This window comes from Urocitellus parryii, chromosome 3, assembly GCF_045843805.1.
Source record: "Urocitellus parryii isolate mUroPar1 chromosome 3, mUroPar1.hap1, whole genome shotgun sequence".
NCBI lineage: Eukaryota > Metazoa > Chordata > Mammalia > Rodentia > Sciuridae > Urocitellus > Urocitellus parryii.
In genome coordinates this window covers 116,360,592-116,384,045 of record NC_135533.1, presented here as the reverse complement: position 1 = coordinate 116,384,045, position 23,454 = coordinate 116,360,592, and the positions used below count along the sequence as shown (strand labels likewise).

The 23,454-nt window shown below is 44.7% G+C and overlaps 1 protein-coding gene across 1 annotated transcript; it reads left to right on the top strand.

The window, feature by feature from the left end:
- The first annotated feature begins 5,485 nt into the window (after positions 1-5,485).
- Positions 5,486-22,374, top strand: LOC113196822 (SEC14-like protein 4). The gene is made up of 12 exons (XM_026408914.2): positions 5,486-5,602; positions 8,838-8,913; positions 15,033-15,076; positions 15,361-15,420; positions 15,547-15,735; positions 17,254-17,349; positions 17,656-17,716; positions 18,657-18,740; positions 19,039-19,145; positions 19,233-19,372; positions 19,465-19,634; positions 21,509-22,374. The coding sequence occupies exons 1-12, from the start codon at positions 5,549-5,551 to the stop codon at positions 21,640-21,642; spliced, it is 1,215 nt and encodes a 404-aa protein (XP_026264699.2). The 5' UTR covers positions 5,486-5,548; the 3' UTR covers positions 21,643-22,374.
- Positions 22,375-23,454: the final 1,080 nt, after the last annotated feature.

Here is a 23,454-nt window from a genome sequence, read left to right as displayed (position 1 = left end):
AGTATTAAAGTCAAAGGGAAAGCATGTGCAATGGCCCTGTGGTAGAAGGAAGCAGCAAGGGAATATAGATAGCACCAAACACTCCCCACCTGGTGCCACGTGGCCTGGCAAGAACTAAGGACCTCCCAGCTTTTGTAGGGGAAGAAAGACAGAAATCCAAGTGGGGACCCAGGGACCCAGATACTCTAACCTGACTTTTTGCTGGTGCTGGGTCTTTAGGGCAGTTAGTCAGTCTACCCTTGGTAACCCCTTTCCCTTTTCCCAGCTTTGTGGCCATCTCCCTTCCCAAGGAATAGAGTGGATTTGGACCTATCAGGCCAAAACTTTTCCTGGGGTCACCCTGAGTTGTTGGGGAAGGAGCACAGAAAAATTCTTCCCTCAGCATCCCTGGAACCTGATCTTTACCTTTTAAGCAGGCTCAGGCCTGTGGCCACCTCCCTAAGAATCTGCCAGGCAGACAGACATTCCCTCCTCCAACTTTCTGGCCAGGACCACCCAAGCCAAGTCCCATGTATTTGGAGGGACATCTAGTGACATCTCTTCAGCCAAGTCATCTGCAGAGTGGAGCTGATGTCACAATGTGGGGCACAGCAAATCTGCAAATCTTCCTCTCACTGTCTCGAATACAGGTATCATTTACCTCAAGGGGTTTCCTTCACTTTGCAGGTCACAGGCTTTAGCTAGGACTCCCAGTAGGGCAGCTGTGGCCCAAGAGAGAAGCCAGGAATTTTAGGAGAATCAGGAAGGTGGTAGGAAAAGGCACCATGTTGAGTTGGCCACGAGGCATGGATGTGGATCATACCAGGACAGCAGCATCATTGAGGTCCAACTTTTCTGCTCACAGTTCAGGAGGGACCAAAGGCATGAGCCACCTTTCAGAAGGAAGGAAGATAAGAGTACACTGTGGAAGAGAGAAACCATCTGGTTCCCTGATGCCCAGAGGTTAGAACTAGTCTTCCATGCCCAGCAACATTTAAGGTTTAAGGAGGACTGGTAGACTGCAGGCTATCTGCCCTGCCTTGGAAAGACAGGGACTTAAGGGTGACCTGGAACATGGGGTCCCATACCACCTCCCTGGGCTCCAATTCTGGCCTTGCTACTTGGTGGCCACAAGAACTTGGGAAGCTCTTTGAAATTCAATTTCCTGACCCATAAATGGGGATAATAATAGTCCTTTCTTTGAGCACAGTCAGGAGGAGTTCAATGAGCCAACTCTTCTCCATCCAATCTGGCAGCCACTCACCAGTGTGCTAGGACTGCTGAAACAAAGCATCCCAAACTTTAAACAACAGAATATTATCTTCTTTCAGTTCCTGAGTCCAGAAGTCCAACATCAAAATGTCAGCAATGTAAGTTTTTTTTTTTTCCCTAAGGACTGGGAAGAAGAATGTGCTCCATGTGCTCTCCCCTAGCTTCTGAAGGTTTCCCAGCCACCTTTGGCAACCCTCAAATTGAAGAAGCATCATCCTGATCCTTTTTCATCTTCACATGATATTCTCCCTGTGTGGTTCTCTGTGTCCAATTTGTCCCTTTTTATAAGGAGTTCCTGAAGTAGGGGTCCACCCTAGACCACTATGACCTCATCATGACTAATTACATCTACAATGACCCTGTTGCCAAGTAAAGTCACACTCTCAACTACTAGGGATTAGGAGTTTCCCATTTGAATGAGGGGTGGGTGGGCATGATTCAATGCATAACTCCACACGTGGCTTATTGAACACTCAAAAAATGTGACTAGTTGTTGCCAGGCGTACTGACACAAGACTGTAATCCCAGCAGCTCAGGAGGCTGAGGCAGGAGGATTCCAAGTTCAAATCCAGCCGCAGCAAGTTAGCAAGACCCTGTCTCAAAATAGAAAATTAAAGGGGCTGGGAATTGGAGATGTAGCTGAGTGGTAGAGCACCCTGGGTTCAATCCCCTGTACCAAAGGAAAAAAAAAGTGATTAGTTGGAATGAAGTGTACCGTATTAACACATGCCAGATTTCAAAGACTTGGTACAAAACAACAAAAGGATATGTCATCATTAATTAACTATGAAGGAGATAATCTATCTTGTTTGTTAATCATATTGATCACATTTTGAAATAATAACATTCTGGATATAATTTATAAATGACTATTTTATGAGTCTGCTAGAGAACTTAAAAGTCACCTGGGTGGCTCACATCCCCTCCCTCCCCCGTGCAGTGTGGGGAATTGAACTCAAAGCCTCATGCCTGCTAAGCAAGAGGTCTACCACTAAACCACATCACCAGCTCCTCACATTATTTTTCTAGTGGACAGCACTGAACTAATATTTACAAGCCCTTCAAGCAGGGCCTGGTAAGTAGAAAATACCTGTAAGTGCTAGTTAAATAAAGACTTCTCTTTGCTGGTGACTCGTTCCCTGTGGCATTTTAAAATATGGCTTTACCTATTCCTTAGGGACTGAGAAAGGTTGGGGCAAATTTCTTTTCTCGTCCAGACCTTTCTGCATTGAATGAGTTGTTTTACATTCCAGAAGCATATAGCAAATATTCTGTGGTCCTATCTTTTTCAAATTGTTCTGTGGCATTTTTCTCACACCATTATAAAGGATTCATCAACCATATTAAGCACCATAGTTTCTTTAAAAATTATTTCAGATTTTCCTGTTAACAATATACAGATTACTTTATACTTAAAATATTTTTCTGTCAGGATTATCATTGGGCAAAGTGGTAAAATATTTAAGCATCCTGATGTGTATGGTCATGTAGTTTTCTAGAGAAGCAATCAGTTTCTACTCCTGCCAGCAGTACGTAACTATCTCCATCTCACCAACTTCTACCTAACTTTATTATCATTTTTAAAAAGATTGTGTTTGTTTGTTTGGGGTTTGTTATTGTTTGTTTTCTCATTTGTTAAAAGAAAGAAACATCTCATTGCTCAATGTGTTAGTCAACTTTCTGTCCGTGTGACAACATACCTGACAGAATCAACGTAAAGGAGAAAATATTTACTTTGGCTCATAGTTTTAGATGTTCCAGTCCATGAAAAGCTGGCTTCATTGCTGTTAGGCCTATAATGAGGAAGAACATCATGGTCTAGAAGGTGTGGAAGAATTAAGCTGCTCCCCTGATAGTGGGGAAGCAGAGAGAGAAAGAGGAAGAGATCAGGGATAAAATATACTCTTCAAGGGCAAGGCCTCCAGTGACCTATTTCCTCCAACTAGCCTTCACCTCCTGAAGGTTAATCACTTCCCAATAGCACCACCAACTGGGGACCAGACTTTTAACACAGGAGCCCTTGGGAAACATTTCAAGATCCAAACTATAACACTTGATTGCACATTTCTTTTCTGGACACCGGGCATTTAGCCATTTAATAAATGTGCCCTGTGTATTTTCTTTTCTGCAAATAGTCCATTTATTTATCTGTGTCTTACTATTTCTCTTGTCTACTTTTGTGAGTTCTTTTTAAAATATGAATTTTCCTACATTTTCATTTCCCCAAATTCATATCAGCAAACACTGACAATATCTTAATTTTTTCTTGTTTAACAGATTTTCATACTTTTATATAGTCAAATAAATTCATTTTCCCTTTATGATTTTCTTTCATTGCTTTTAAATGCAAACCATGCCCTTCCATAAATGTGGTGTCTTTTTTGCTTTCTCTTAGCTTTTTAAACTTACAGCAGAATGCCCTTTGATTCATATTACACAAATGGAGCACAATTTTTCATTTCTTTGATTGTACACAAAGTAGAGTCACACCATTAGTGCAATCATACATGTATCTAGGGTAATGATGTCCCTCTCATTCCATCATCTATATTACAGTTTCTTTATCCATTCATCTATTGAAGATCTTTTAGCATTTTTTTGTGAATTTCTTTCTTTGATTTAAAATGCCCCTAGGGCAAACACTATTCAAATGAAATACAATGCAAGTTGCAAATATGAGCCACACATGTAATTTAAAATATTCTGGAAGCTACAATTTTTTTTATATTTATTTTTTAGTTTTAGGCAAACACAATATTTTTCTTTTATTTTTATGTGGTGCTGGGGATGGAACCCAGTGCTTAATGTGTGTGAGGCGAGCACTACCACTTGAGCCACAACCCCAGCCCCTTGCAGCTATGACTTTAAAAAGGAAAAAAAAAAAAAAAAAGAAAAAGAAAAAGAAAAAAAAACTGCACAGAGCACAGTGGAACTATAGGATTATGCAACAATAGGATACGTGTCATCTTATAGTTGTCACAATCCGTAAAATGAACAATATCCAGAGTGAACACTAATATAAGCCTTGAACTTTGGGTAAGAACAGAATACCAATGGAGGTTTATAAATTATAATAAATGTCTCATTCTGATACTAGAGTTGGTGGCTATGTGAGGACTGGGGCTATTTGGGAATGCTGTTCTTTCTGATGTGTCAGAGGAAAGGGCTGTGAACCTAAAACTACCCTATATAAAACTATATGTATATTTATATATAAAAATTTATATTTAAATATATTTTATATATAAATATATATAAATTTACATTTAAATATATTTAAAATAATAAAAATAAACAGGTAAAATCAATTTTAATAATATTATATTTATCTCATATCAAAAACCATCATGTCAACAAGTAATCAACAGGAAAAAAAATGAGTAAGATTTTTTACTTTTACCAAGTCCTTGAAATTTGGTTTGTATTTTATACTCACAGCACATCATGGCACTGGTCATCTCAGATCCAGAACTTGATGTGACCCAGTGGGAGGACTGAGGGAAAAATTCTCAGTGGCCTGTTTACCATCTCCTTCTCCTTCCCGGAAGTTAGCTCAGCTCCCTCTCATCAGCAACCTCGGGATTGCACTTGGGGTCACCAAAGGGGCCACATCGGGATCTCTACCCTTATGTCTCCTGGCTCTGGTGACATCCTCAATAATTATGAAACTTCCGAAAAAAGTTTCATAAGTTTCTTCCTAAGAACCAATACTTTCTGAGCACAAAATGCCAGGCATTTTGCTAACTCGCGGGCACCAAGTTGCCTTCCCAGCATTTTGAGAGCCAGAGCCATCTGTCAGGTCAGGGTTTCCCTTATAACCCAGGGAGCACCGACAGAGCCCAGCTGCGTTCCAAGTCAGGGGAGAGGGGTAGGGGTTCCTTAGGCAAAAGGACTGGGTACATCCATGTCCGGAGGTTTATGAAAATTCCTCCAGGTTGCTCAGAACGGGATCCGAAACCCCTCCACGCATCCTTTGTGCTCACCCCTTTCTTCATTGCCTCCTGAGAATCTCGAGGAGCCCTTAGAGAAGACCTGGAGGTGGGGCCACCCGCTGCCCCAGACTCTCTTGGGGCGAGTCACCTCGGTGCCCCCGGTAGGGTGCGATTGGCGATTGGGGCAGAAACTCCCGAGGAGGCACGGGACCCGTCAGGGCAGGGCAGGACCAGCGGCTCTCGGATCAGGGCGGAACCAGTATCTGACCCGGACAGGTAAAACCAGGCGGCGGTGGCAGCGGCGAAGCCAGGCGGCGGGCAGAGCAGGCAGAAGCCATCTGCACATCTGTGCCCGGCCGGACACCATGAGCGGCCGAGTAGGGGACCTGAGCCCCCAACAACAGGAGGCGTTGGCCAAGGTGAGGGGCTTGGCGGGCAGGGAGGCTTGGGGAGGGATCCAGCAATCCTCCGCCGCCTCACGGGTCTGGAGTCCTTCGGGTAGGATCGGGAAGTTGGGAGAGTGCCACAGTCCTGCCTGCCTGTCCAGGGCACAGCTCTGAGGCCCCGGTGCAGCAGTGCCCTGGGCGGGAGACCTCCCTGGGAGACTCTACAGGGGATTCAGCCTTCCAGCCCTGAGGGATCCCCAACACCCTGCCCTGACCTTTGTTCCCCCGCTTGTTGGGGACCGGGTGGCGGGAGCCTTGGGCTGAAGGGATTCTCAGATCTTGTGCTCAGATTGCGACATTTGTTTATTTGGTTTCTCATGGCTCTCTCACTCCTCAGGGCCTAAGCTTTCTCTCTGTGGTCAAAAAATAAACATAATAATTAAAAAAGGAAACTGGAGGGGGTTTTGATGATTTTGAGATAGTCTTGGTAGGTGCACTTGGGAGGGACACGATCATGGGAAAAGGGGAGAATGTAGATGTCTTAGGTGACACAACCCTGGCTCACACTTTGCTTGTGAAGGAAAGGGTAGCTTAAAATTCTTGGGGAATGGTTTATTTTGAGGACTTCCAGATAGGAATGAGGACCCAAGGTGAAGAAAAGGGGCTTGGGAATTGGGAATCCACTCAGGGTCCCCTAGATGAAAAACAAAACAAAACCAAACAAAAAAAACACCTATGGGCGAAAGAGGGATCCCTAGGTGGGGAGTCCTGAGTTAAGGAGAGAGGTCCCCAGTTAAGGAGGGTCCTGAGATGAAGGAGATGGGATTCCTTGGTGAGTCCTTGCCCTTCCCACTGCTGATGCCCTCAGGGAAGCCCCTAACACAAAGCTCTTCAAAGGGACTTGGACACTTGGCCTTTGGAGATGAATTATAATGGATATGCCTGTGGGTCAGAGCTTTACACAATGTAAAAAGTTTATTCTTATTTTTCCCATTATTTAATGTAATGAATTCTTATTATTTTAAAACACGGGGAAAGGAGGAAATTAGGAAGAATAGGGAAAAGTTTTTCATGGTCCCAGAGGTCTATATGTTATGGGGAGACGCCTCAAAAAGCACTCTAAGTCCGAATTTCAAATCAAAAGAGATAAGTAATTACCTGGCCAGGGACTGTCACCCACCGCAGAGACTCAAGCTCTGTGGGAGGACAGCAGCTTCCTGGTCCATCCAAAGAGAATATAAGCACAAAAACCACAACTCAGTGACTTGCTTAGCATCATGTAAGCTAGCCAATCATAGAAATTAAAACATTAATAAGTGGGACCTATGGGCTCTAGGCAGGACTGGAATTTTCCAGTCAGCAAGTAAGTGATAAACAGAAGCAAAAAAAAAAAAAGCATTAGCTTTGCAGTTCAGTTGACCACAATCCCCGTTCAAGCAGGTGCTGGACAGTCAGTCGCATCCTGAATTTGGGTGGGGGTACTGGTGGGCGAGAATCTACTTCAAAGTTATGTAGACCTACAAGGGCATTCAAACCCAGTGGGAGCTCACCATGACCACCGCTGCATCCTGAGTAGGGTACAATTTGTGGATTACAAAGTACAGAAAGACAATTTTTTAAATAAGGAAACAGCTTTGATTTCAGTTTCTCAGAAACAGCTCTTGTAGCAATGTTTTATAGAAGGCAGCAAAATGGAGTCTTAGGCCTGTTCTTGCTTTATAATTGTCTTATCTCACTCATCAAAATCTTATATCTATAATCTATATTTTTTAACTAATCTATAACTTATAACTTACACTCTTATTGATTGTATTTATCAGTTCACACCACAACATATCATCAGCCTGACCAGGTGTTGACCAATTCTGGTTACACTGCTAGATGCTGCTGTCTCCATATGGCATCATGGTAGAGAAGAGTTTACTCCACATTACTTTAGACACTCCCCAGCACCTGCTTGGTAGCTTTCTCTTTTCCTTGATGCTCATTGAAGAATTATGTGACCCTGGCAAGGGTAGAAGACATGGATTACTCCTGGCCCTTGCCACTTTTCCTACTCTGTTTCTGGGGAGAAGATTCTCCACCACCCACCCCAGCTTCAGTTTCATCTTCAAAGTCGAATACGACCTTTGCACCTCCTGTATCGGGTCTCATCCTGGGGGTCATTTTTTTGAGGGAACTCAGTAACCTGGAGGATATGAGGAGTGCAGTGTCATGGTTTTTCTGGGGTGTGTGTGGGGGTGGGGAGTTCATCCCCTTCCATATTTGCCAAAAAGCTTTCTCAGGTGCCCAGAGGCTATAGGAGTTTTCATGTGTAACAATGTCTGTTTTAGGTGCCTGTTACTTGTTAACACCAAGAAATGTGTAAACTGATTATTCCCTTTTTTGTTGTGTAAACAACACAGGAATACATTCTTATTTTAAATATACTTCCTAAAGCTAAAGGAGGTTTGGTGGATAACCATCAAGAACACTTCCTGTAGCTTTGCTTATATCTGTTTCTGACCCCAAAATCAGATTCACAGATTCACCTCTAAACATGGCCCTTGCTTTCAGGTCCCTCTGTTCCTATAGAAGTGAGATCTTTTTTCTATCCCAGACCAAAGCCTCAATCTCAGGCCCAAACTCCCAGTGGTTTTTCTAAACTTTGCCAAGGAGCAAAAGCCACCACCAAATGAAACAAACAGAAAGAAAGAAAAGGCACCTTCCAGTGGACTGTCTGCCCTCCTTTCCTCCAATCCCCCCAAAGCCTTTTTTGCAGTCCCTTCGTAGTGACCTCTAGTTTTGTCCCCAGATGCTTCACTGTCCAGAGCATCCAGCAGGCCACATTTGTTGAGTGAGGCACCTGCCTTATGCTAAACTGCTTTACATGCACACTTTCCTTTGACTGGCACAAATTTATCATTATCCGTATTTACAGATGAGGAAACTGAGCCTCAGAGAGTTTATGTAACTTGCCTCCAAATCCAGGCCTCCAAGAGGCACCATCGGGGTGATATTACTAAATTTTTTTTTGTGTGTGTATGAAAACAGGGATGCCATGGCCTTGCCTAAGACTTGTGGAATGAGAGTCTTGTGGGGGCAGGGCTCCCCCAAGTTTAAGAAGGACCCAATGCTTCCTTCCTCCTATGGTGGGCTGAAGGGGGACCATTCCCAGATACCCAAATGGTTCAGGGCAGGTGCTAACTATGCAGGGTCCCCAGGTGGCAGATGAGGATTGCAGATGGGTCACAAGAATATCTCTGACCATCATATCCCCATCTCTTAGTTCCAGGAGAACCTCCAGGACCTGCTACCCACCTTGCCCAAGGCTGATGACTACTTCCTCCTGCGCTGGCTTCGAGGTTTGACTGCAAGAGTTGGGAGAGGCAGAGAGGGAGGGAAAGAATGGGAGGGGGGGTCTCAGGAGAAAGCATGGTAAACCTGGGGAGATATGCTGCAGAGCAGTAAATAACAGGCTTTGGATCCTCCTGCTCCGGGTTAAATTCTGAGCTTCCATGTGCATTAGCACCACACAAAATCCCCACTGAATCTTAGTTTCTGCATCTGCAAAATAGGTATGAGTCAGTGAGTAGGCACAGAGTCGAGGTAAAGTTAGAGTGAACACCCAGAAGGTCCTCAGGAATTAACTGGCCTGGCCTTGAATGAGATACCATTGAGCACCATCTTCAGGACTTGCCTTTGGACCTACATCCAGTTGCCTGTGGACAGAGCTATTTCCTTGAGGAAACTGCATGTCCCTGAGGGCACTGAGTACAGCCAACAATTAAGGAAGTGGATTTAAATAAAGGGAGAGAAGGAGTTTCTTGAAGTAACTATAGCAACAGCCTAACAAACGCATAACAGAAACCACAGCAAGGTTTAGGGGAAGAAAATCATTTTAACTCACTGCATCTCACAGAATGAATTTTGTACTTGAGGTGAGATTAGCCCAGAAATTAGACACACACTGCATGGTTTAAAACACCAGTCTTCAGAACTCTGGTTTGTGTAGAGAAGAGTGAGGGGAAGAGGGGGGATGTGGGGGATGAGAAAAAATATTATTAAAGAAGTTCCAATGTTTGTTTTGATCCAAAACAAACAAACAAAACTAAACACCAGTCTTCAATAGGCCTGCAACTGAACCCCAGCTATGCAACATTCTAGGCTGTGGCAAGTCATTCATTGTCTCTCATCCCCACTTTCCTCTTATATATAACAGGCATATTTGTCCCTACCTTTACGGTGTCTGTGGGTCAAACATGAGGTCACAGATGTGCACAAGGCCCGAATGAAGGAAGCCTCCAGAGACTTGTTGTTTCCTTTTGTTTTGTTCCATCCTTTTTTGAAGAATTCTTTTTTTATAAACTTTATTTTTTAAAACAGTTATAGATTTTTCAGGAAAATTGCAAAGATAGCATAGAATGGTCTATATACCCTGTACTCTATTATTGTATCTTATCTTTGTATGATACATTTATTACAAGTAATGAATCAATATGAATACATCATCATTATTATAACTAAAAAACTCTATATTATATGGATTTCCTTAGTTTTTCTATTGCCAGATTTCATTTTACATTGACATTACATTTAATCATTTGTCTCCTTAAGATCCTTTTGGCTGTAGTAGTTTCTGTTTGTTTTTGTTTTGTTTTGCTTTAAAAGGGAGCATATCATTGTCATGTGCCTGAGCTAAAGAAGGAGTTGGAACAGAGTATTTCTAGAAACCAATTGACAAGGCACATCTTCATTCATTTTCTTTTATTACCATAAGGAAACATCTGAGACTGGATAACTTTATAAAGAGGATTATTTAGCTCACCATTTTGGAGGTTCACACATATGGTGATGGCCTTCTTGTTAGCAGAGTCTCCAGATGACACAGGGCATCACATGGCAAGAGACAAGGAGCATGCATGATTGTCTCTCTTCTGGTCTTTCTCCTTCTAATCAAGTTGCTAAGATTCAACCATGAGGGCTCCACCCTGATGACCTTAATCTAATCTTAACCACTTTCCAGAGGCCTCATCTCTAAATACCAGAATTAGATTAAGTTTCCACCCTCTTAATACCTCACAGTGGGGATTAAATTTCAACTCATGAACCTTGGGGACAAGCTCAAACGGCATTTGAACCATAGCATATCAGTCTTTTCTCCTCCTGTGAAGTCCAGCTTTTGGGTGTCTGGTGTGTTCTTGATAAGTAAGTGAGATCACAGATCACAGATACCTTAAACTGCCAGATCATTGAAAAAGGAAAGAATCTCAGATCGAGTGTGGCCTTTTACTTCCTGCTGTAGGTGACAGGACTGTGGATATGACCATCCATGTGGGTGTCAGCCATGTTACTCTCTGCCTTACCTACCCTGGATATAGATCAAGAGAAGTTTGAGTGATGGAGCTGAGCTTCACAGAGGCTTCTCCCTCAGGCCTAATAAGGACAAGACTTGGGCTGGGGTTGGGGCTCAGTGGTAGAGTTCTCACCTAGCACTTTCGAGGCCCTGGATCTAGCCTCAGCACCACATAAAAATATATATATATAAAATGTATAATGTCCAACTACAACTAAAAATAAATGTTAAAAAAAAATAATGTCAAGCCTTCCCTAAACCTCCTTCTGATGTCCTTCCCCTCTGTTTCTTTATCTGCATTCTTCATCAGTGTCTGTTTCTCCCAGTCAGATGCTAGCTCCATAAGGGCAGTATCTATGCCTGCCCTGGTCCCCTTAGTCTGGCACATAGTAGGTACAACTAAAAACTCTATCCTCATATCCCATCATCAGCACCCAAACCACTGTTTATAGGATAAGAACCCCCAACAGATATAGAATAATACTGTGAATAATTATGTACTAGTAAATTTAAAAATCCAGATAAAATAGATGAATTTCTAGGAAAAAAATATATAGGGCTAAAATCCAGCATGAAGAAATAGAAAATGACAGACTAATAAATTTAAAGAAATTGAGGGGCTATGGATATAGCACAGTGGTAGAACACATGCTCAGCCTGTTAGAGGCCCTGGGTTTGATCCTCAACACTGAAAAAAATAAGAAGAAGAAAAAGAAAAAGAAAGAAAGAAATGGAAAAGGTAGTAAAAACCTCTACTCCTCCAAAACTCAAACTCCAGGCTTTATAGGAAAATTCTTCCAAAATTTTAAAGACTGGTTAATTACTATCTTATATGAATTGTTTTAGGATATATGAAAGAATGAGGCTTTTTCTTTTCTTTTCTTTAAAGAGAGAGAGAGAGAGAGAGAATTTTTCAATATTTATTTTTCAGTTTTCGGTGGACACAACATCTTTTATTTTATTTTTATGTGGTGCTGAGGATCGAACCCAGCATCCTGCGCATGCCAGGTGTGTTCTTGAGCCACATCCCCAGCCCCAAGAAAGAGGTTTTTTTCTTGTGAGGCTTGAGTATTATTTCAAATATAGATAAGAACAATTAAAACAAAAAAGAGAAGAGGAAGTCTATACCTGTTTTGTTAATATCTTGGGTCTGCAAGAATAGTTCAACATTAAAAAAACTATCAGTGTCATTGAAATCATTAATAGATTTAGAAATGAAAAATCATATGGCTATCTCAATTAACACAGAAGAAACATTTGAAAAAGTTCAAATCCTATTTATAAGACAAGTGTCTTGGGGACTGGAGAGTGATAGAATGCTTGCCTAGAATGCACAGGGCTCTGGGTTCAATCTCTAGCACCCAGAAACAAAAACAAACAATTCTTACAAACTAGTAATAGAAGAGAATTTCCTTAACTTGGTAGTAATGGTAACATAGCACAAATCCCCTAACAAATATTATGAATAAGGATAAATTTTAGATACATTTCCTTTAAGATCAGAAATAAGGAGAGGATGACACCAGTGAACATTATGATTTAAACAGAACTAGAGACTTTTGCTAATGCTATAAGAAAAGAAAAAATAATCAGTAATTTAAAGACTGGAAGGAGGGGCTGGGGATGTGGCTCAAGTGGTTGTGCGCTCGCCTGGCATGCGTGCGGCCCGGGTTCGATCCTCCGCACCACATACAAAACAAAGATGTTGTGTCCGCCGAAAAACTAAAAAATAAATATTAAAAAAAATAGTTAAAAAAATAAAGACTGGAAGGAAAGAGTTAGAAGTTTTTCAGATGCATTACTTATCTCCCTTGAAAACCACAGGATCAACAGAAAAACTCTAGATCTAAAGAGAAAGCTTAACCATATTTCCAGATACAAGATTCAATAGTATTTTTTTCTGTGGCTGCAAGCAATGAAAAATGTATATTATTCCAAGTAACAACAAAGCTTATAAAATAACTAGACATTTAACCTGGAGCACAGAAGATCTATATATGAAAAAAAATCTTAAAATCATTGAAGTTTATATAACTGCTCTGTTCAGTTCAGTAGCCTCTAAGCACATATATTTATTAAAATTTAAATTAAGCCCAATTAAAACTTGAGATCTTCTGTCACACTAGCCAAAGATAGGACATTTCCCATCATTATTGAAAGTTTGATACACCCAACCTGATTTTCTCTTAAAATTGGGAGCCATCTCGCCACAAAGCCATGAAAAGATAATTTCGGCTTTACTATAAATTATTGCAAATTCTGAACCTGCTTGGAATGCCTGCCCATGCCTTGAACTCACCCTTGCCTGGCTCTCTGACCAGACAGCAGCCCTCTCTGAAACTTTAGTGATGCCTCACAAATCTTGGCCTTCCCTGGCCAGATAACAACCCTTTCTGAGGCTCTAATGACCTTCATAAATTCTGATGTAGGGCCAGCAAAAATGTAAACTACCATTAGTGTGATGCTTGTCAGAGTTCTGTTATCTGTAACCCCCCTTTGTGTAACTTTCTGGGCTATAAATCTGGGCTGCAGGAAAGCTGCTGTGGCTGTCTTGTTCCCCTCGGTTTGGGGTGGGAGAAGCAGCCTGGCCGGTTGAAATAATAAGCTTGCTTTAATTTGATTTTAATTGGAGTCAGTGGTCTTTTCTTGCGTCCTGGTCTAACAAGTTCTGTTGAACATCACTGACACAGAGGTGATTTTTAAATGAATATATAACTGGGAGAAAATATTTTTTACAAATATAAAAAAAACATTTACACTTGATAGCTCCTCTTGATATATTTGCACAGATTTCCATTGACAAACATATTTGACCTCTGAAAATGCGACTAGGATCATTTGTGCAGCAAATTTAGCCTCAGTCAAAGCTGCTGAGGAGCCAAAAGCAGTGGCAACAGCCTGTAATCTCAGCAATTTGGGAGGCTGAGACAGGAGGATCGAAAGTTCAAGGCCACACTCAGCAACTTAGTGAGCACTTATCTCAATAAATAAATGAATTAATTAAAAGCAGAGAGCTAGGGCACACTCAGTGGTAAAGTGTCTCTGGCTTCAATCTCCAGTACTTAAAAAGAGCTGTGGGCTATCTGTCTGTTTAGACAATGAACAGTACATTATGGGAGATAATCAGAATTGAGCTAGTGACCTCAATGGTTATTGCTGGAGGTGGTTCATGATTAGGGCAGAGGAATTCTGGGTGATATCAAGTCCTTTCCACTTGAAAATCTCTAATCTTGCATCTCAGCAGCTCCATCAATGAACAAATTCAACAGTGAGACAGTGGTCTTAGAGAGCAATGGTCGTGGCATTTCTAAAATAGAACATAGTTGGGTGTGGTGGCATGTACCTATGGCCCTAGACACGTGGGATGCTGAACCCAGGAGTTCAGGCAGGGTCAATCTAGGTAACATAGATTGTCTCCAAAAATTAATTAAATCAAATAGAGCATAATATTTTTTATTAAAATATAACAATTTCTTCAAAATAAGTAATCACAACAATAGCTACTCTTTATTGAGAATTTAGCTGTGGACTGGGAATGTAGCTCAGTGGTAGAGTGCTTGCCTTGTATGTATGAGCACCTGGGTTCAATCCTTAGCACACACAAAAAAAGTGAGAACCTCCTGTGAGCTAGGTACCGTGCCAAGCACTTTATCTACTGTATCTCACACTTTCCTTTGAATTACTGAACAAATTATTATTCCTATTTAACATATTTAAAAAATAAGGCTCAGAGATGGTAAACAGCTTGTTCCAGGTTGCATAGGAAACAAAAAGGCAAAACTAGAATTCAAGCCCAACTCTAATTGCAAATCCCATGCTTCTTAGCACCTCAATACTGTGTGGGGTCTCAGCTCCTTGGAGAATGCCAACTATTGCAGGCTCGATTGACTTCTAGATTTCAAAGTTTTCAAAGGCCTGGAAACAGAAATCAAGGGCCCTCCAGTGTCTTCCAGAAGAGTAAAGATTCTTGCTTAAGAAAAAAAAAAAAAAGAAAAACATTTCCAGACCCCAAGTATTCTTGGAGTGTCAGGAAAAGGTTGGGAACACCCTCATCATGTCCTCACGAGCTTTCAGAAAGCAGCTTATTCTCCATCTGGCCTCCAGCCTCTTCCCTCATTCTTCTTTCAGCTCGGAACTTCGACCTGCAGAAGTCAGAGGACATGCTCCGGAAGGTGAGGCCCCATCATCCCTAGGGTCCTGTTTCCTGCAGGCTGTTCCCCCAGTATTCAGTGAGAAAGTGTGCCCATTCTCAAGTGTCTTCGTCCTCAGCTTCCTGTCTACATCAGACCTGGGTCCCTCCCCTTCAAGCCCTCCTCCTGTCCCTATTCCTAGTTCTGTGTGGTAGAGCCTGTGGATGCTCTGACAGGACATTGGTGGCTGTGGGCAAAGAGACCTGGTCTGGTGTCCCTAGGTGCCTGCAGAGGCCTTTGGGGCAAGCTTTCTCATGTCTCTGCAGCACATGGAGTTCCGGAAGCAACAGGACTTGGACAACATCCTTTCATGGCAGCCCTCAGAGGTGAGCCCCATGCAGCATCTCCTAGGCCATCTGACGTCCCTCTGTCCACCAACTCACAACCACCTGAGGGAGCAGGGACATGGTCTAGTGGGCCAGTTTGAGTCAGGGCCTTACCCATGTGTCCAGGTGGTCCAGAGGTATGACTCGGGCGGTCTGTGTGGCTACGACTATGAAGGCTGTCCTGTGTGGTTTGACATCATTGGGACCCTCGACCCCAAGGGTCTTCTCCTGTCAGCCTCCAAGCAGGAGCTGATCCGGAAACGCATCAAGGCCTTTGAGTTGCTTCTGCAGGAGTGTGAGCTGCAGAGTCAAAAAGTGAGCAACTGGGGAGTGGGGGTGGGGCACATGGGGACCTAGTCTGTCCAGTTTGGGGCCCCAGGTCCAGGGAAGGATGACACCCTGTCCCCCTACCCCTCATACTTAGAGGTCTGGTGAAACATGAGCTCTTCCTGCTGTCCCCCTCCGTGAGTATCCAAGGTGTACATCACACTTTACTTGCATCAGTCTAGGGTCACCAAAACCTCTACATGAGATGCTGATCTGGGCTGCAGATAAAGATCTAGCTCTGTTCTTCTGGGAATTCTGAGAACAGTGGATACTCAGCTTTGCTTATGGAAAAGATATCCCACCATTACAAATTTTATAACAACAAACACCAGTGGGTGAGCGTCCCTGATAACAGTGACCCTGAAATAGGTGCATCCCCTGAGGAACCCTTGAAGCTACTCGGGAGTTGCTGAAACACAAATATTGAGCTTTATGGGGCATGAAGCTTCTGATTCCAGAAGGCTTCCACATCCTCCTTTGCAGATCTCTTTTCCTTGCCTTGAGCTGCTCTTTGACCCTCTGTATCCTTTAGGATGAATCTAATGCCACAAGTGGCCTTGTTGGTTTTGTGAGTTTACATAAGTAATGAGGCTAAGAAGTCTCCTCTGGTGGAGCTGATATGTCACTGTGGCCTGATTTGGCAAATGACTGACTCCACATGACAAGAGCAAGTCCTATGTTGTCATCATCACCTGGCACAAACGCTGGATACAAAATAGACCCCAGCAAGGACTTGTGGCAAGGATAATCAAATTATGAAGTGTTGTAGTTAGTGCCTGGTTTGAATAGATGTATGTCCCTCAATCAGGAGGGCTGTGCTGCTTTTATGGTGTCAACACAATGTCTTCCCTTCCATAGGGGCTCCCAATTGAAGTCGATAATTATGATGATGATGATACTAATATAATACCTGATAATATTTATCAGGGACCAGCAAATGCCAGCCTCTGAGTTCTTTGTGCATCATTTTACTGAATTTTCATAGCAACTCTAGCAGAACCTAGAATTATCTCCATTTCACAAAGAAAGAGAGCTAGTGGTTAAAAATCAGAGTACTTAAAAATCAGAGTGGTTGAAAATCCACCCAGAGGCTGTGGCTCAGTGGTAGAGCGCTCGCGTAACACGTGCGAGGTGCTGGTTTTGATCCTCAGCACCACATAAAAATAAAGGTATTGGGGCTGGAGATGTAGCTCAGTTGGTATGGTAGAGTGCTTGCTTCCCATGCAAAAGGCCCTGGGTTCAATCCCCAGCACATAAATTAATTAATTAATTAGTTAATTAATTAATTAAAGGTATTGTGTCCCACTACAACTAAAAAAAATTCACCCAGGGCCACACAACCTGCCAAAAGCGTAGCTCTGGATTGAATACAGTCATGAAACTACAGATGTTTGTAAAATGCCAAGGGTGTGGGCGGCAGGGAGGTCTGGAGAAGTGCCTGAATCTCTCTGGCCAGGCTCTCCAGGAGCTATGGTCTGACCAGTAGAACTGCTCTGATCTATGCAGCTGGGTAGGAAGATTGAGATGGTGCTGCTGGTGTTTGACATGGAGGGACTGGGCCTGAAACACCTGTGGAAGCCGGCAGTGGAGGTCTACCAGCAGGTAAGGCAGGTGCTGCCAAGAGGCTGGAGTGGCGGTGGCTCCCAGGCTAATAGGGAGCTGCAGTCCACACTAGCTTCTGGTCTGTGGGAAAGTGGAGATGCCTTCCAGGGGCGCCACAGACCAGCCAGCCACGCTCACCTGGAGTCCACCCTCCAAGGGGAGACAGGAGCTAGAATAACACAGAGGGGGAACACACACTCCTGGGGAAGTCAGGAGGGGCCAGGGGTGGGCTTCTTGTCTCAGCAGTGTCAGAGGCCACAGAAATGGAGGGGTAAGGCCGTGACCAGCCTCATCTTGACTTCACAGTTTTTTGCCATGGTGGAAGCAAATTATCCTGAGACAATGAAGAATTTAATTGTTGTTCGAGGTGAGCCCATGACTGGGATGGGTTCTGGGGAGGGAGAAGTGGGGAACGGGGTAGGAGGGGAGAGTAGGTCAGCCTTTGAGTTTAGGGCTTCTCAAACCATCCTTTGTGAAGAACTGGTTCTTTTGTTTGTTTGGGTTCTGAGTTCCAGGCCTTTCAGTAGGGCAGAATACTTTTGTGACATGCAGAATCCTACACTGGTATATTGCAGCAATGTCAAATAAGTTCTAAGTTTCTCCGTGTTTGCTGTTATTTTCCTTACTTACTTCAGACTGGATTGGTAACAGTCCATGGACCATGCTGACTAACGAACACTCTTTGAGCAGGAATGATCCCTGTGTTCAATGGTCTGCAGGGAGGGGGTCGCCACAGGTGCCTGCAATCAGATGATCTGGGTTGAATCCAACTAGTTCTGTGACTTTGAGTTAAGTCTGTTTCACACCATTGAGACTCAGTTTTCTCATTCTGTGGGATGAGGAGGCAATGAAAGAAAGCTGGTATGAGACACTCTATGGAGAAGACAGCACAGAGCCCAATTCACAGAAAGTACTCAGTGAGAGGGACCAAGTTGGGATGAGACAGGAAGTCTAAAGCAGATGCCCTATCTACTTGTACTAAAGAGGATGCCAAAGCCACCTGAAAAAAATCACAAGTACACAGAGGCACCACTGGGGTCAATTTTGACACTGGACCCAACACCTTACAACTGGGTTAGGGGATACAGCCATTTATTGAGAGGCAGCTACTGTGCCAAGTGTTACCCATAACATGATTTCACAGCACTAAGACTCAGAGAAGGTGAGTTATTAGCTGAAGGTCACATAGCAGGGAGTGGCAGAATCCAGATCTGTCCAAATCTTGTCTAGCACATGCCCCTGGGCATGGCTTTATATACCAGTGCCTTCTCTGGTCCAGCTTCTTGAGGGAGTTTTATGTGTTTCAGCCCCCAGACTTTTCCCAGTGGCCTTCAACTTGGTTAAATCGTTCATGAGTGAGGAGACACGCAAGAAGATAGTGATTTTGGGAGGTGAGTGACTTGGTCTCCTGGAGAGACCCTCTTTGCATCTGCAGAGGTCAATGCTGAAGGCCCCATTTCTGCCTGGCTCATCTTGACTCAGTCACTGGGAGCCTGGGTGACCCAGTCAGCTTCTGTATACAAAAGCAAGGCCTTGACTCCTAGATCAATGGCCTGGAAACCACATAAGCTCTTGGATACTCTTAGGAGTAGATGCCCAGGGTACAGCCAGGGACATACTATGTCTCCTTCCTGGGCTCTCTTTTGATCTCCTTGAGCCCCTTGGAGGACCCCTCTTGTTCCCACACAGACAACTGGAAGCAGGAGCTGTCAAAGTTCATCAGCCCCGACCAGCTGCCTGTGGAGTTTGGGGGGACTCTAACTGATCCTGATGGCAACCCCAAGTGCATAACTAAGGTATGGAGTGCCCAGAGGATGGGGACAGAGGGGAGACCACCGTGGCCTAGTGTCTACTCACCCACCTTCACCCACCCTCACCCACAGATCAACTACGGGGGTGAGGTGCCCAAGAGCTACCACCTGTGCAAGCAGGTGAGGATGCAGTATGAGCACACAGTGACCGTGGGCCGTGGCTCCTCCCAGCACGTGGAGAATGAGATCCTGTTCCCAGGCTGTGTGCTCAGGTAGGGACAGCGACCGCTCCACACCTGGGTGCAACTGGAAGAGGCTCCAGGGCCCGGGCAGGAGGTCATCAGTGGGGCTCTGTCTGTTGCAGGTGGCAATTTGCATCAGATGGTGGAGACATTGGCTTTGGGGTTTTCCTGAAGACCAAGATGGGGGAGCGGCAGAGGGCTGGGGAGATGACAGAGGTGCTGCCCAGCCAGCGCTACAATGCCCACCTGGTGCCTGAGGATGGGAGCCTCACCTGCTTCAAGGCCGGTGTCTGTAAGAGCTGCAGGATTCACTGGAGTTATTGTCCTCTTCCTGACAGAGAAAAAAGCTGGTCATCTCTTGCCAGTCCAGCCTTCTGTGTGCCTACTATTTCCAGCTCACAGGGAGAGGGTTGGGGACCTTATAAGCTCTTGGGTCCCACAGGGTCTAGGGGAGTCGGCTTTGGAATCTTAGATCTGAAGAGTGGCCCCTACTTGTGAATACAAGGGCAGAGATTCACTACAGAGAAAGAGCTGGAGTTCTGAGTCTGGGGCTGTGAGCTCAGTCCTGGGAACTCTCCATAGGAGGCTGAGGCAGGAGAGTAAATAGCCACGGGCATACCACTAGTTGCATGGACCACCCTGCTCCAGGAATCCCCAAAAGGTGGCTTCCTCTAGCTGCTTATCCTTTGTTCCCAGATCACCCAGGACAAAGGCAGTTTGGTTAATTTTACCAGAAACAGTACTGCACAGTATATTAGTCAGCATCCCGTTACTACAGTAGAATACCTGAGCTAATGAACTTTTAAGGGAACAGATTTATTTTGTTTCACAGTTTTGGAGGTTCCAGTTCATGATCAATGGACCTTGTTGATTTGAGCCTATGGCAAGGCACTCATCGTGGCAGGAGTGTGAAGTAGAACAAAATCGCTTACAAGTCAGGGAGCAAAAGAAGAAAGGAAGAGTCAGGGTCCCACAACCCCTTTGAAGACATGTCCCAATTACCAAAGATGGGGGAGTGGTCACACCCCCTAAAGGTTGCAATAGCTTCCAGTAGCACTACCCTGGGGATCAAGTCTTTTAACACGTGGGTTTTTAGGGGGCATTCAAAATCTAACTATAGCACCCAGAAACTGCTCACTTTCCACTTCCATAGTGAGTAGAGCAAGGAGGGAGGGAAGTCAAGGTCAATTTCCTGTGAAGAAGGAGAATTTGTGTTAGTAAAACTTTAACCAATACCTTATCTAGTGCAGCCTGAGGAAAGGGAGTATTAGGAAGGTGGTGAATGAGAAGTATGGATGCTTCCATGTCCCAAAGTCCATCCTGGACCTTGGCATTGTAGGAAATGCCTTCCATCTGTGAGCTGGAAAAGCTGCCCGTGTAGCTCAGTTAGTGCTTGCCTCCAGAGGAAGTAGGGCTGCTCTTAGGGCTGAGCCATTGGGACAAGGGAGTCCCAGTTCCTCTCCCTTGCTCTCTATTCACTGGAAAGTCATATCACCTCTCTAAGCCTCAGTTTCCTCATTCATACAATGGATTATGAACTTTCTGTCATTATAACAAAATACCTGAAGCAATTAGCTTATAAAGAGGAAAGATTTACTTTAGCTCATGGTCCTGCAGTTTCCACTGTAAGATCTAGCAACCCCATTACTTTGGATCTCTGATGGGTGGCAAATCATGGTGGGAGCACATTGTGAGTGGGCAATGCAGAAAAAAGGAAAAAAAATGAAGAGAATGGGGTCCTATGATCCCCTTTAAGGGCACCCCCAATGACCTAAGGACATCCACAAAGCTCCACCTCCTAAAGATTCCATCATGTCCTAGTAGCACCACCCTGGGAATCAAGCCTTTAACATGTGGACCTTTGTGAGACACTTATCCATAGCAATGAGAATGACAGCACCTTCCTCATGGGTCATTCTGAGGATTCAGGAAGCTGGAAGGGCTGATGTAATGCCTAGTGACTAAAAGGGGCAACACAGCATGTAGTGGGTCTCATGATTCCTTTATGTACTACAGGCATCATCCAAGGAGGTAGGAGTGAGCAATGGGCTAGGGGCTGGGCAGTGGCTGACCCTCAGGCCCCACCCAAGGCCCTGGACAGCCCATTCCCAGGGCCACCAGCTGTTCGCATGTGCTGGGTTCACTCTGCCTGATGTATCTTTGCAGATGTCCTGCGCTTTGACAACACCTACAGCCTGCTGCATGCCAAGAATATCAGCTATACTGTGGAGGTGCTGCTCCCTGACAAGGCATCTGAGGAGAAACTGCAGAGTCTCAATGCAACGAAACCCTCTCATTGAGTACCCTGACTGTCCTGCTCTCTCCAACCCCTTTACACCCTGCTCCTTGCTCCTGCCTTCCCAGGTGTTGATGGTCACAGAGAGCCATCTATCCCACATCATCATCTCAGCCCACTGTGGGCCCATTTGCATAGTGGCCAAGCAGTGGGGAGGAAACCAGATGAGCTTCTCATCCCCTGTTCCTAGAGAGTGAGAATAGCATGACCCTGAGTTCACCAAGAAGGTTCCTCCCACAAGGTCTACCCATCCCAGCATTTACCCATGCTTGGTGTCCTAGCTTGGGGCAGGGGGTATATGTGAGCACCAGATTTGGCAGGGAGCACTGCTAGGTGCAGGCTTAAAGAGCAGGGAAGCCCCATTTTCTGCATGCAGGAGGTAAATAGGAATAGGAAAGGCCGGCTGAGGTAGCTGGGTAGAAGATGGGGCAGGAGTCAGGTCCAGCTGAGCAATAGGGCCTCTTTAAGCTTGTTCTCCCGCCTTTTAGGGAAAGACAGAAATGAAGAAGCAGGACCCTGCAGGGGTACCATCAGTGCTGGGGGAAGCCATGCTGAGCCCTTACAAAGTTGGGTAGATAAAGATTGAGTCTCCATTGACCTCTCTTCCCCTCCACACTTGTCGGGGTCTTGCCACATTCAGCTCTGGTTCTTTGTGGATCAAGTAGGGGCCAAGAACAAAGCACAGCTAGAAGCAGGTGTCATGGTGCTGCGATAAAGAGTGTGAGCTGCCACCTCAGGGTGCTCATGCTGGTCTCAGACTTACTTCTTGGAGAACCATTCAACTCTTCCTCCATCTTTGTATCTTATCAAGGGGAGAATAGAAAGTCTGCTGCCAATGTCCCCCCACTTTTGTGATCCAGGAGCTGGCTATAATGGCAATGGTTGCTCTAAGACTGACCCTCCTGGTACCCAGTTAGGACAGCCACCTGCTCTGCAGTGTGGACTGTACCCCACAGAGTAGACCTCACCCAGGAATGAGCTGAGGAAGCCATCAACTTGAGCTAGTGTCTTGATGGGTTGACTCTGGGTGGCAGTGAGGCCATCACCTGGAGCCTGGGAGCCCAGGTTATGCTGCCCTGCACCCTGGTCTCTGGCTGGGCCATGCCAGGGGCCACCAATATTTCAAAAGACTGTCCCACCCAGGTGGGCTTAGTCTCTGGCTCAGAATCACTGATCCTGCCCTCTTGGTCTTTTTGCATTGCTATCCCACTTGGCAAGAATACTGAGTACCCAGCTATATCCCCTGGAGTGAGTGGTCAGATGTTGCTATAAAAGGGATCTTTGCTGCAAAGCATTAGCCTTCTGGTTGCCACAGCCCCTCCCAGAGACCAGAAGGTCTCAGCACATGCCACCCGGCCAGGTACTTTGCAAACAAGATGCCAGGCACCAGCCCCTTTTCTTCTCTCAAGATTCTGTGATTTCATTTTCTTCAGTTGATAGGTGCTTTCTGTTACCCAAGATGTATTTTAAGGGACAAAATGATGAGGCTGAGGAAGGCGAGGAGTCTTTAGGAGAGCCCTGTGGGAGTTTCAGCTCCCTATCCCTCCTGGCCCCTGCAACTGGGGCAGCTGTTTTGTTCATGGCTTGGAATCTGAGCAGGAGCTCTGTTGCAATAAAAAAAACAAACTAAACTAAACTTCTAAATCCCAGTGCCATGAGGAATTCCTGTCCAACATGGTGTTTAAGCAGATTGGCAAGGAAAAAAAAATGGGGTGTGTGGGCAACTGCAGTTGGGAGGACCCTGTGACAGATATCATAAAGTCCATCTGTTGTCATAATGTGGACTCAGAATTGCTTCAGTTCAGCCTTCAAACCT

What these genes read in the sequence shown, in the direction of transcription:
- LOC113196822 (XM_026408914.2), top strand. Translation starts at nt 5,549, where the DNA reads ATGAGCGGCCGAGTAGGGGACCTGAGCCCCCAACAACAGGAGGCGTTG. An exon ending in AACAGGAGGCGTTGGCCAAG is followed by an intron (nt 5,603 to 8,837) that starts GTGAGGGGCTTG and finishes CCCATCTCTTAG; the next exon opens with TTCCAGGAGAACCTCCAGGA. An exon ending in GTGAGCTGCAGAGTCAAAAA is followed by an intron (nt 15,736 to 17,253) that starts GTGAGCAACTGG and finishes TGATCTATGCAG; the next exon opens with CTGGGTAGGAAGATTGAGAT.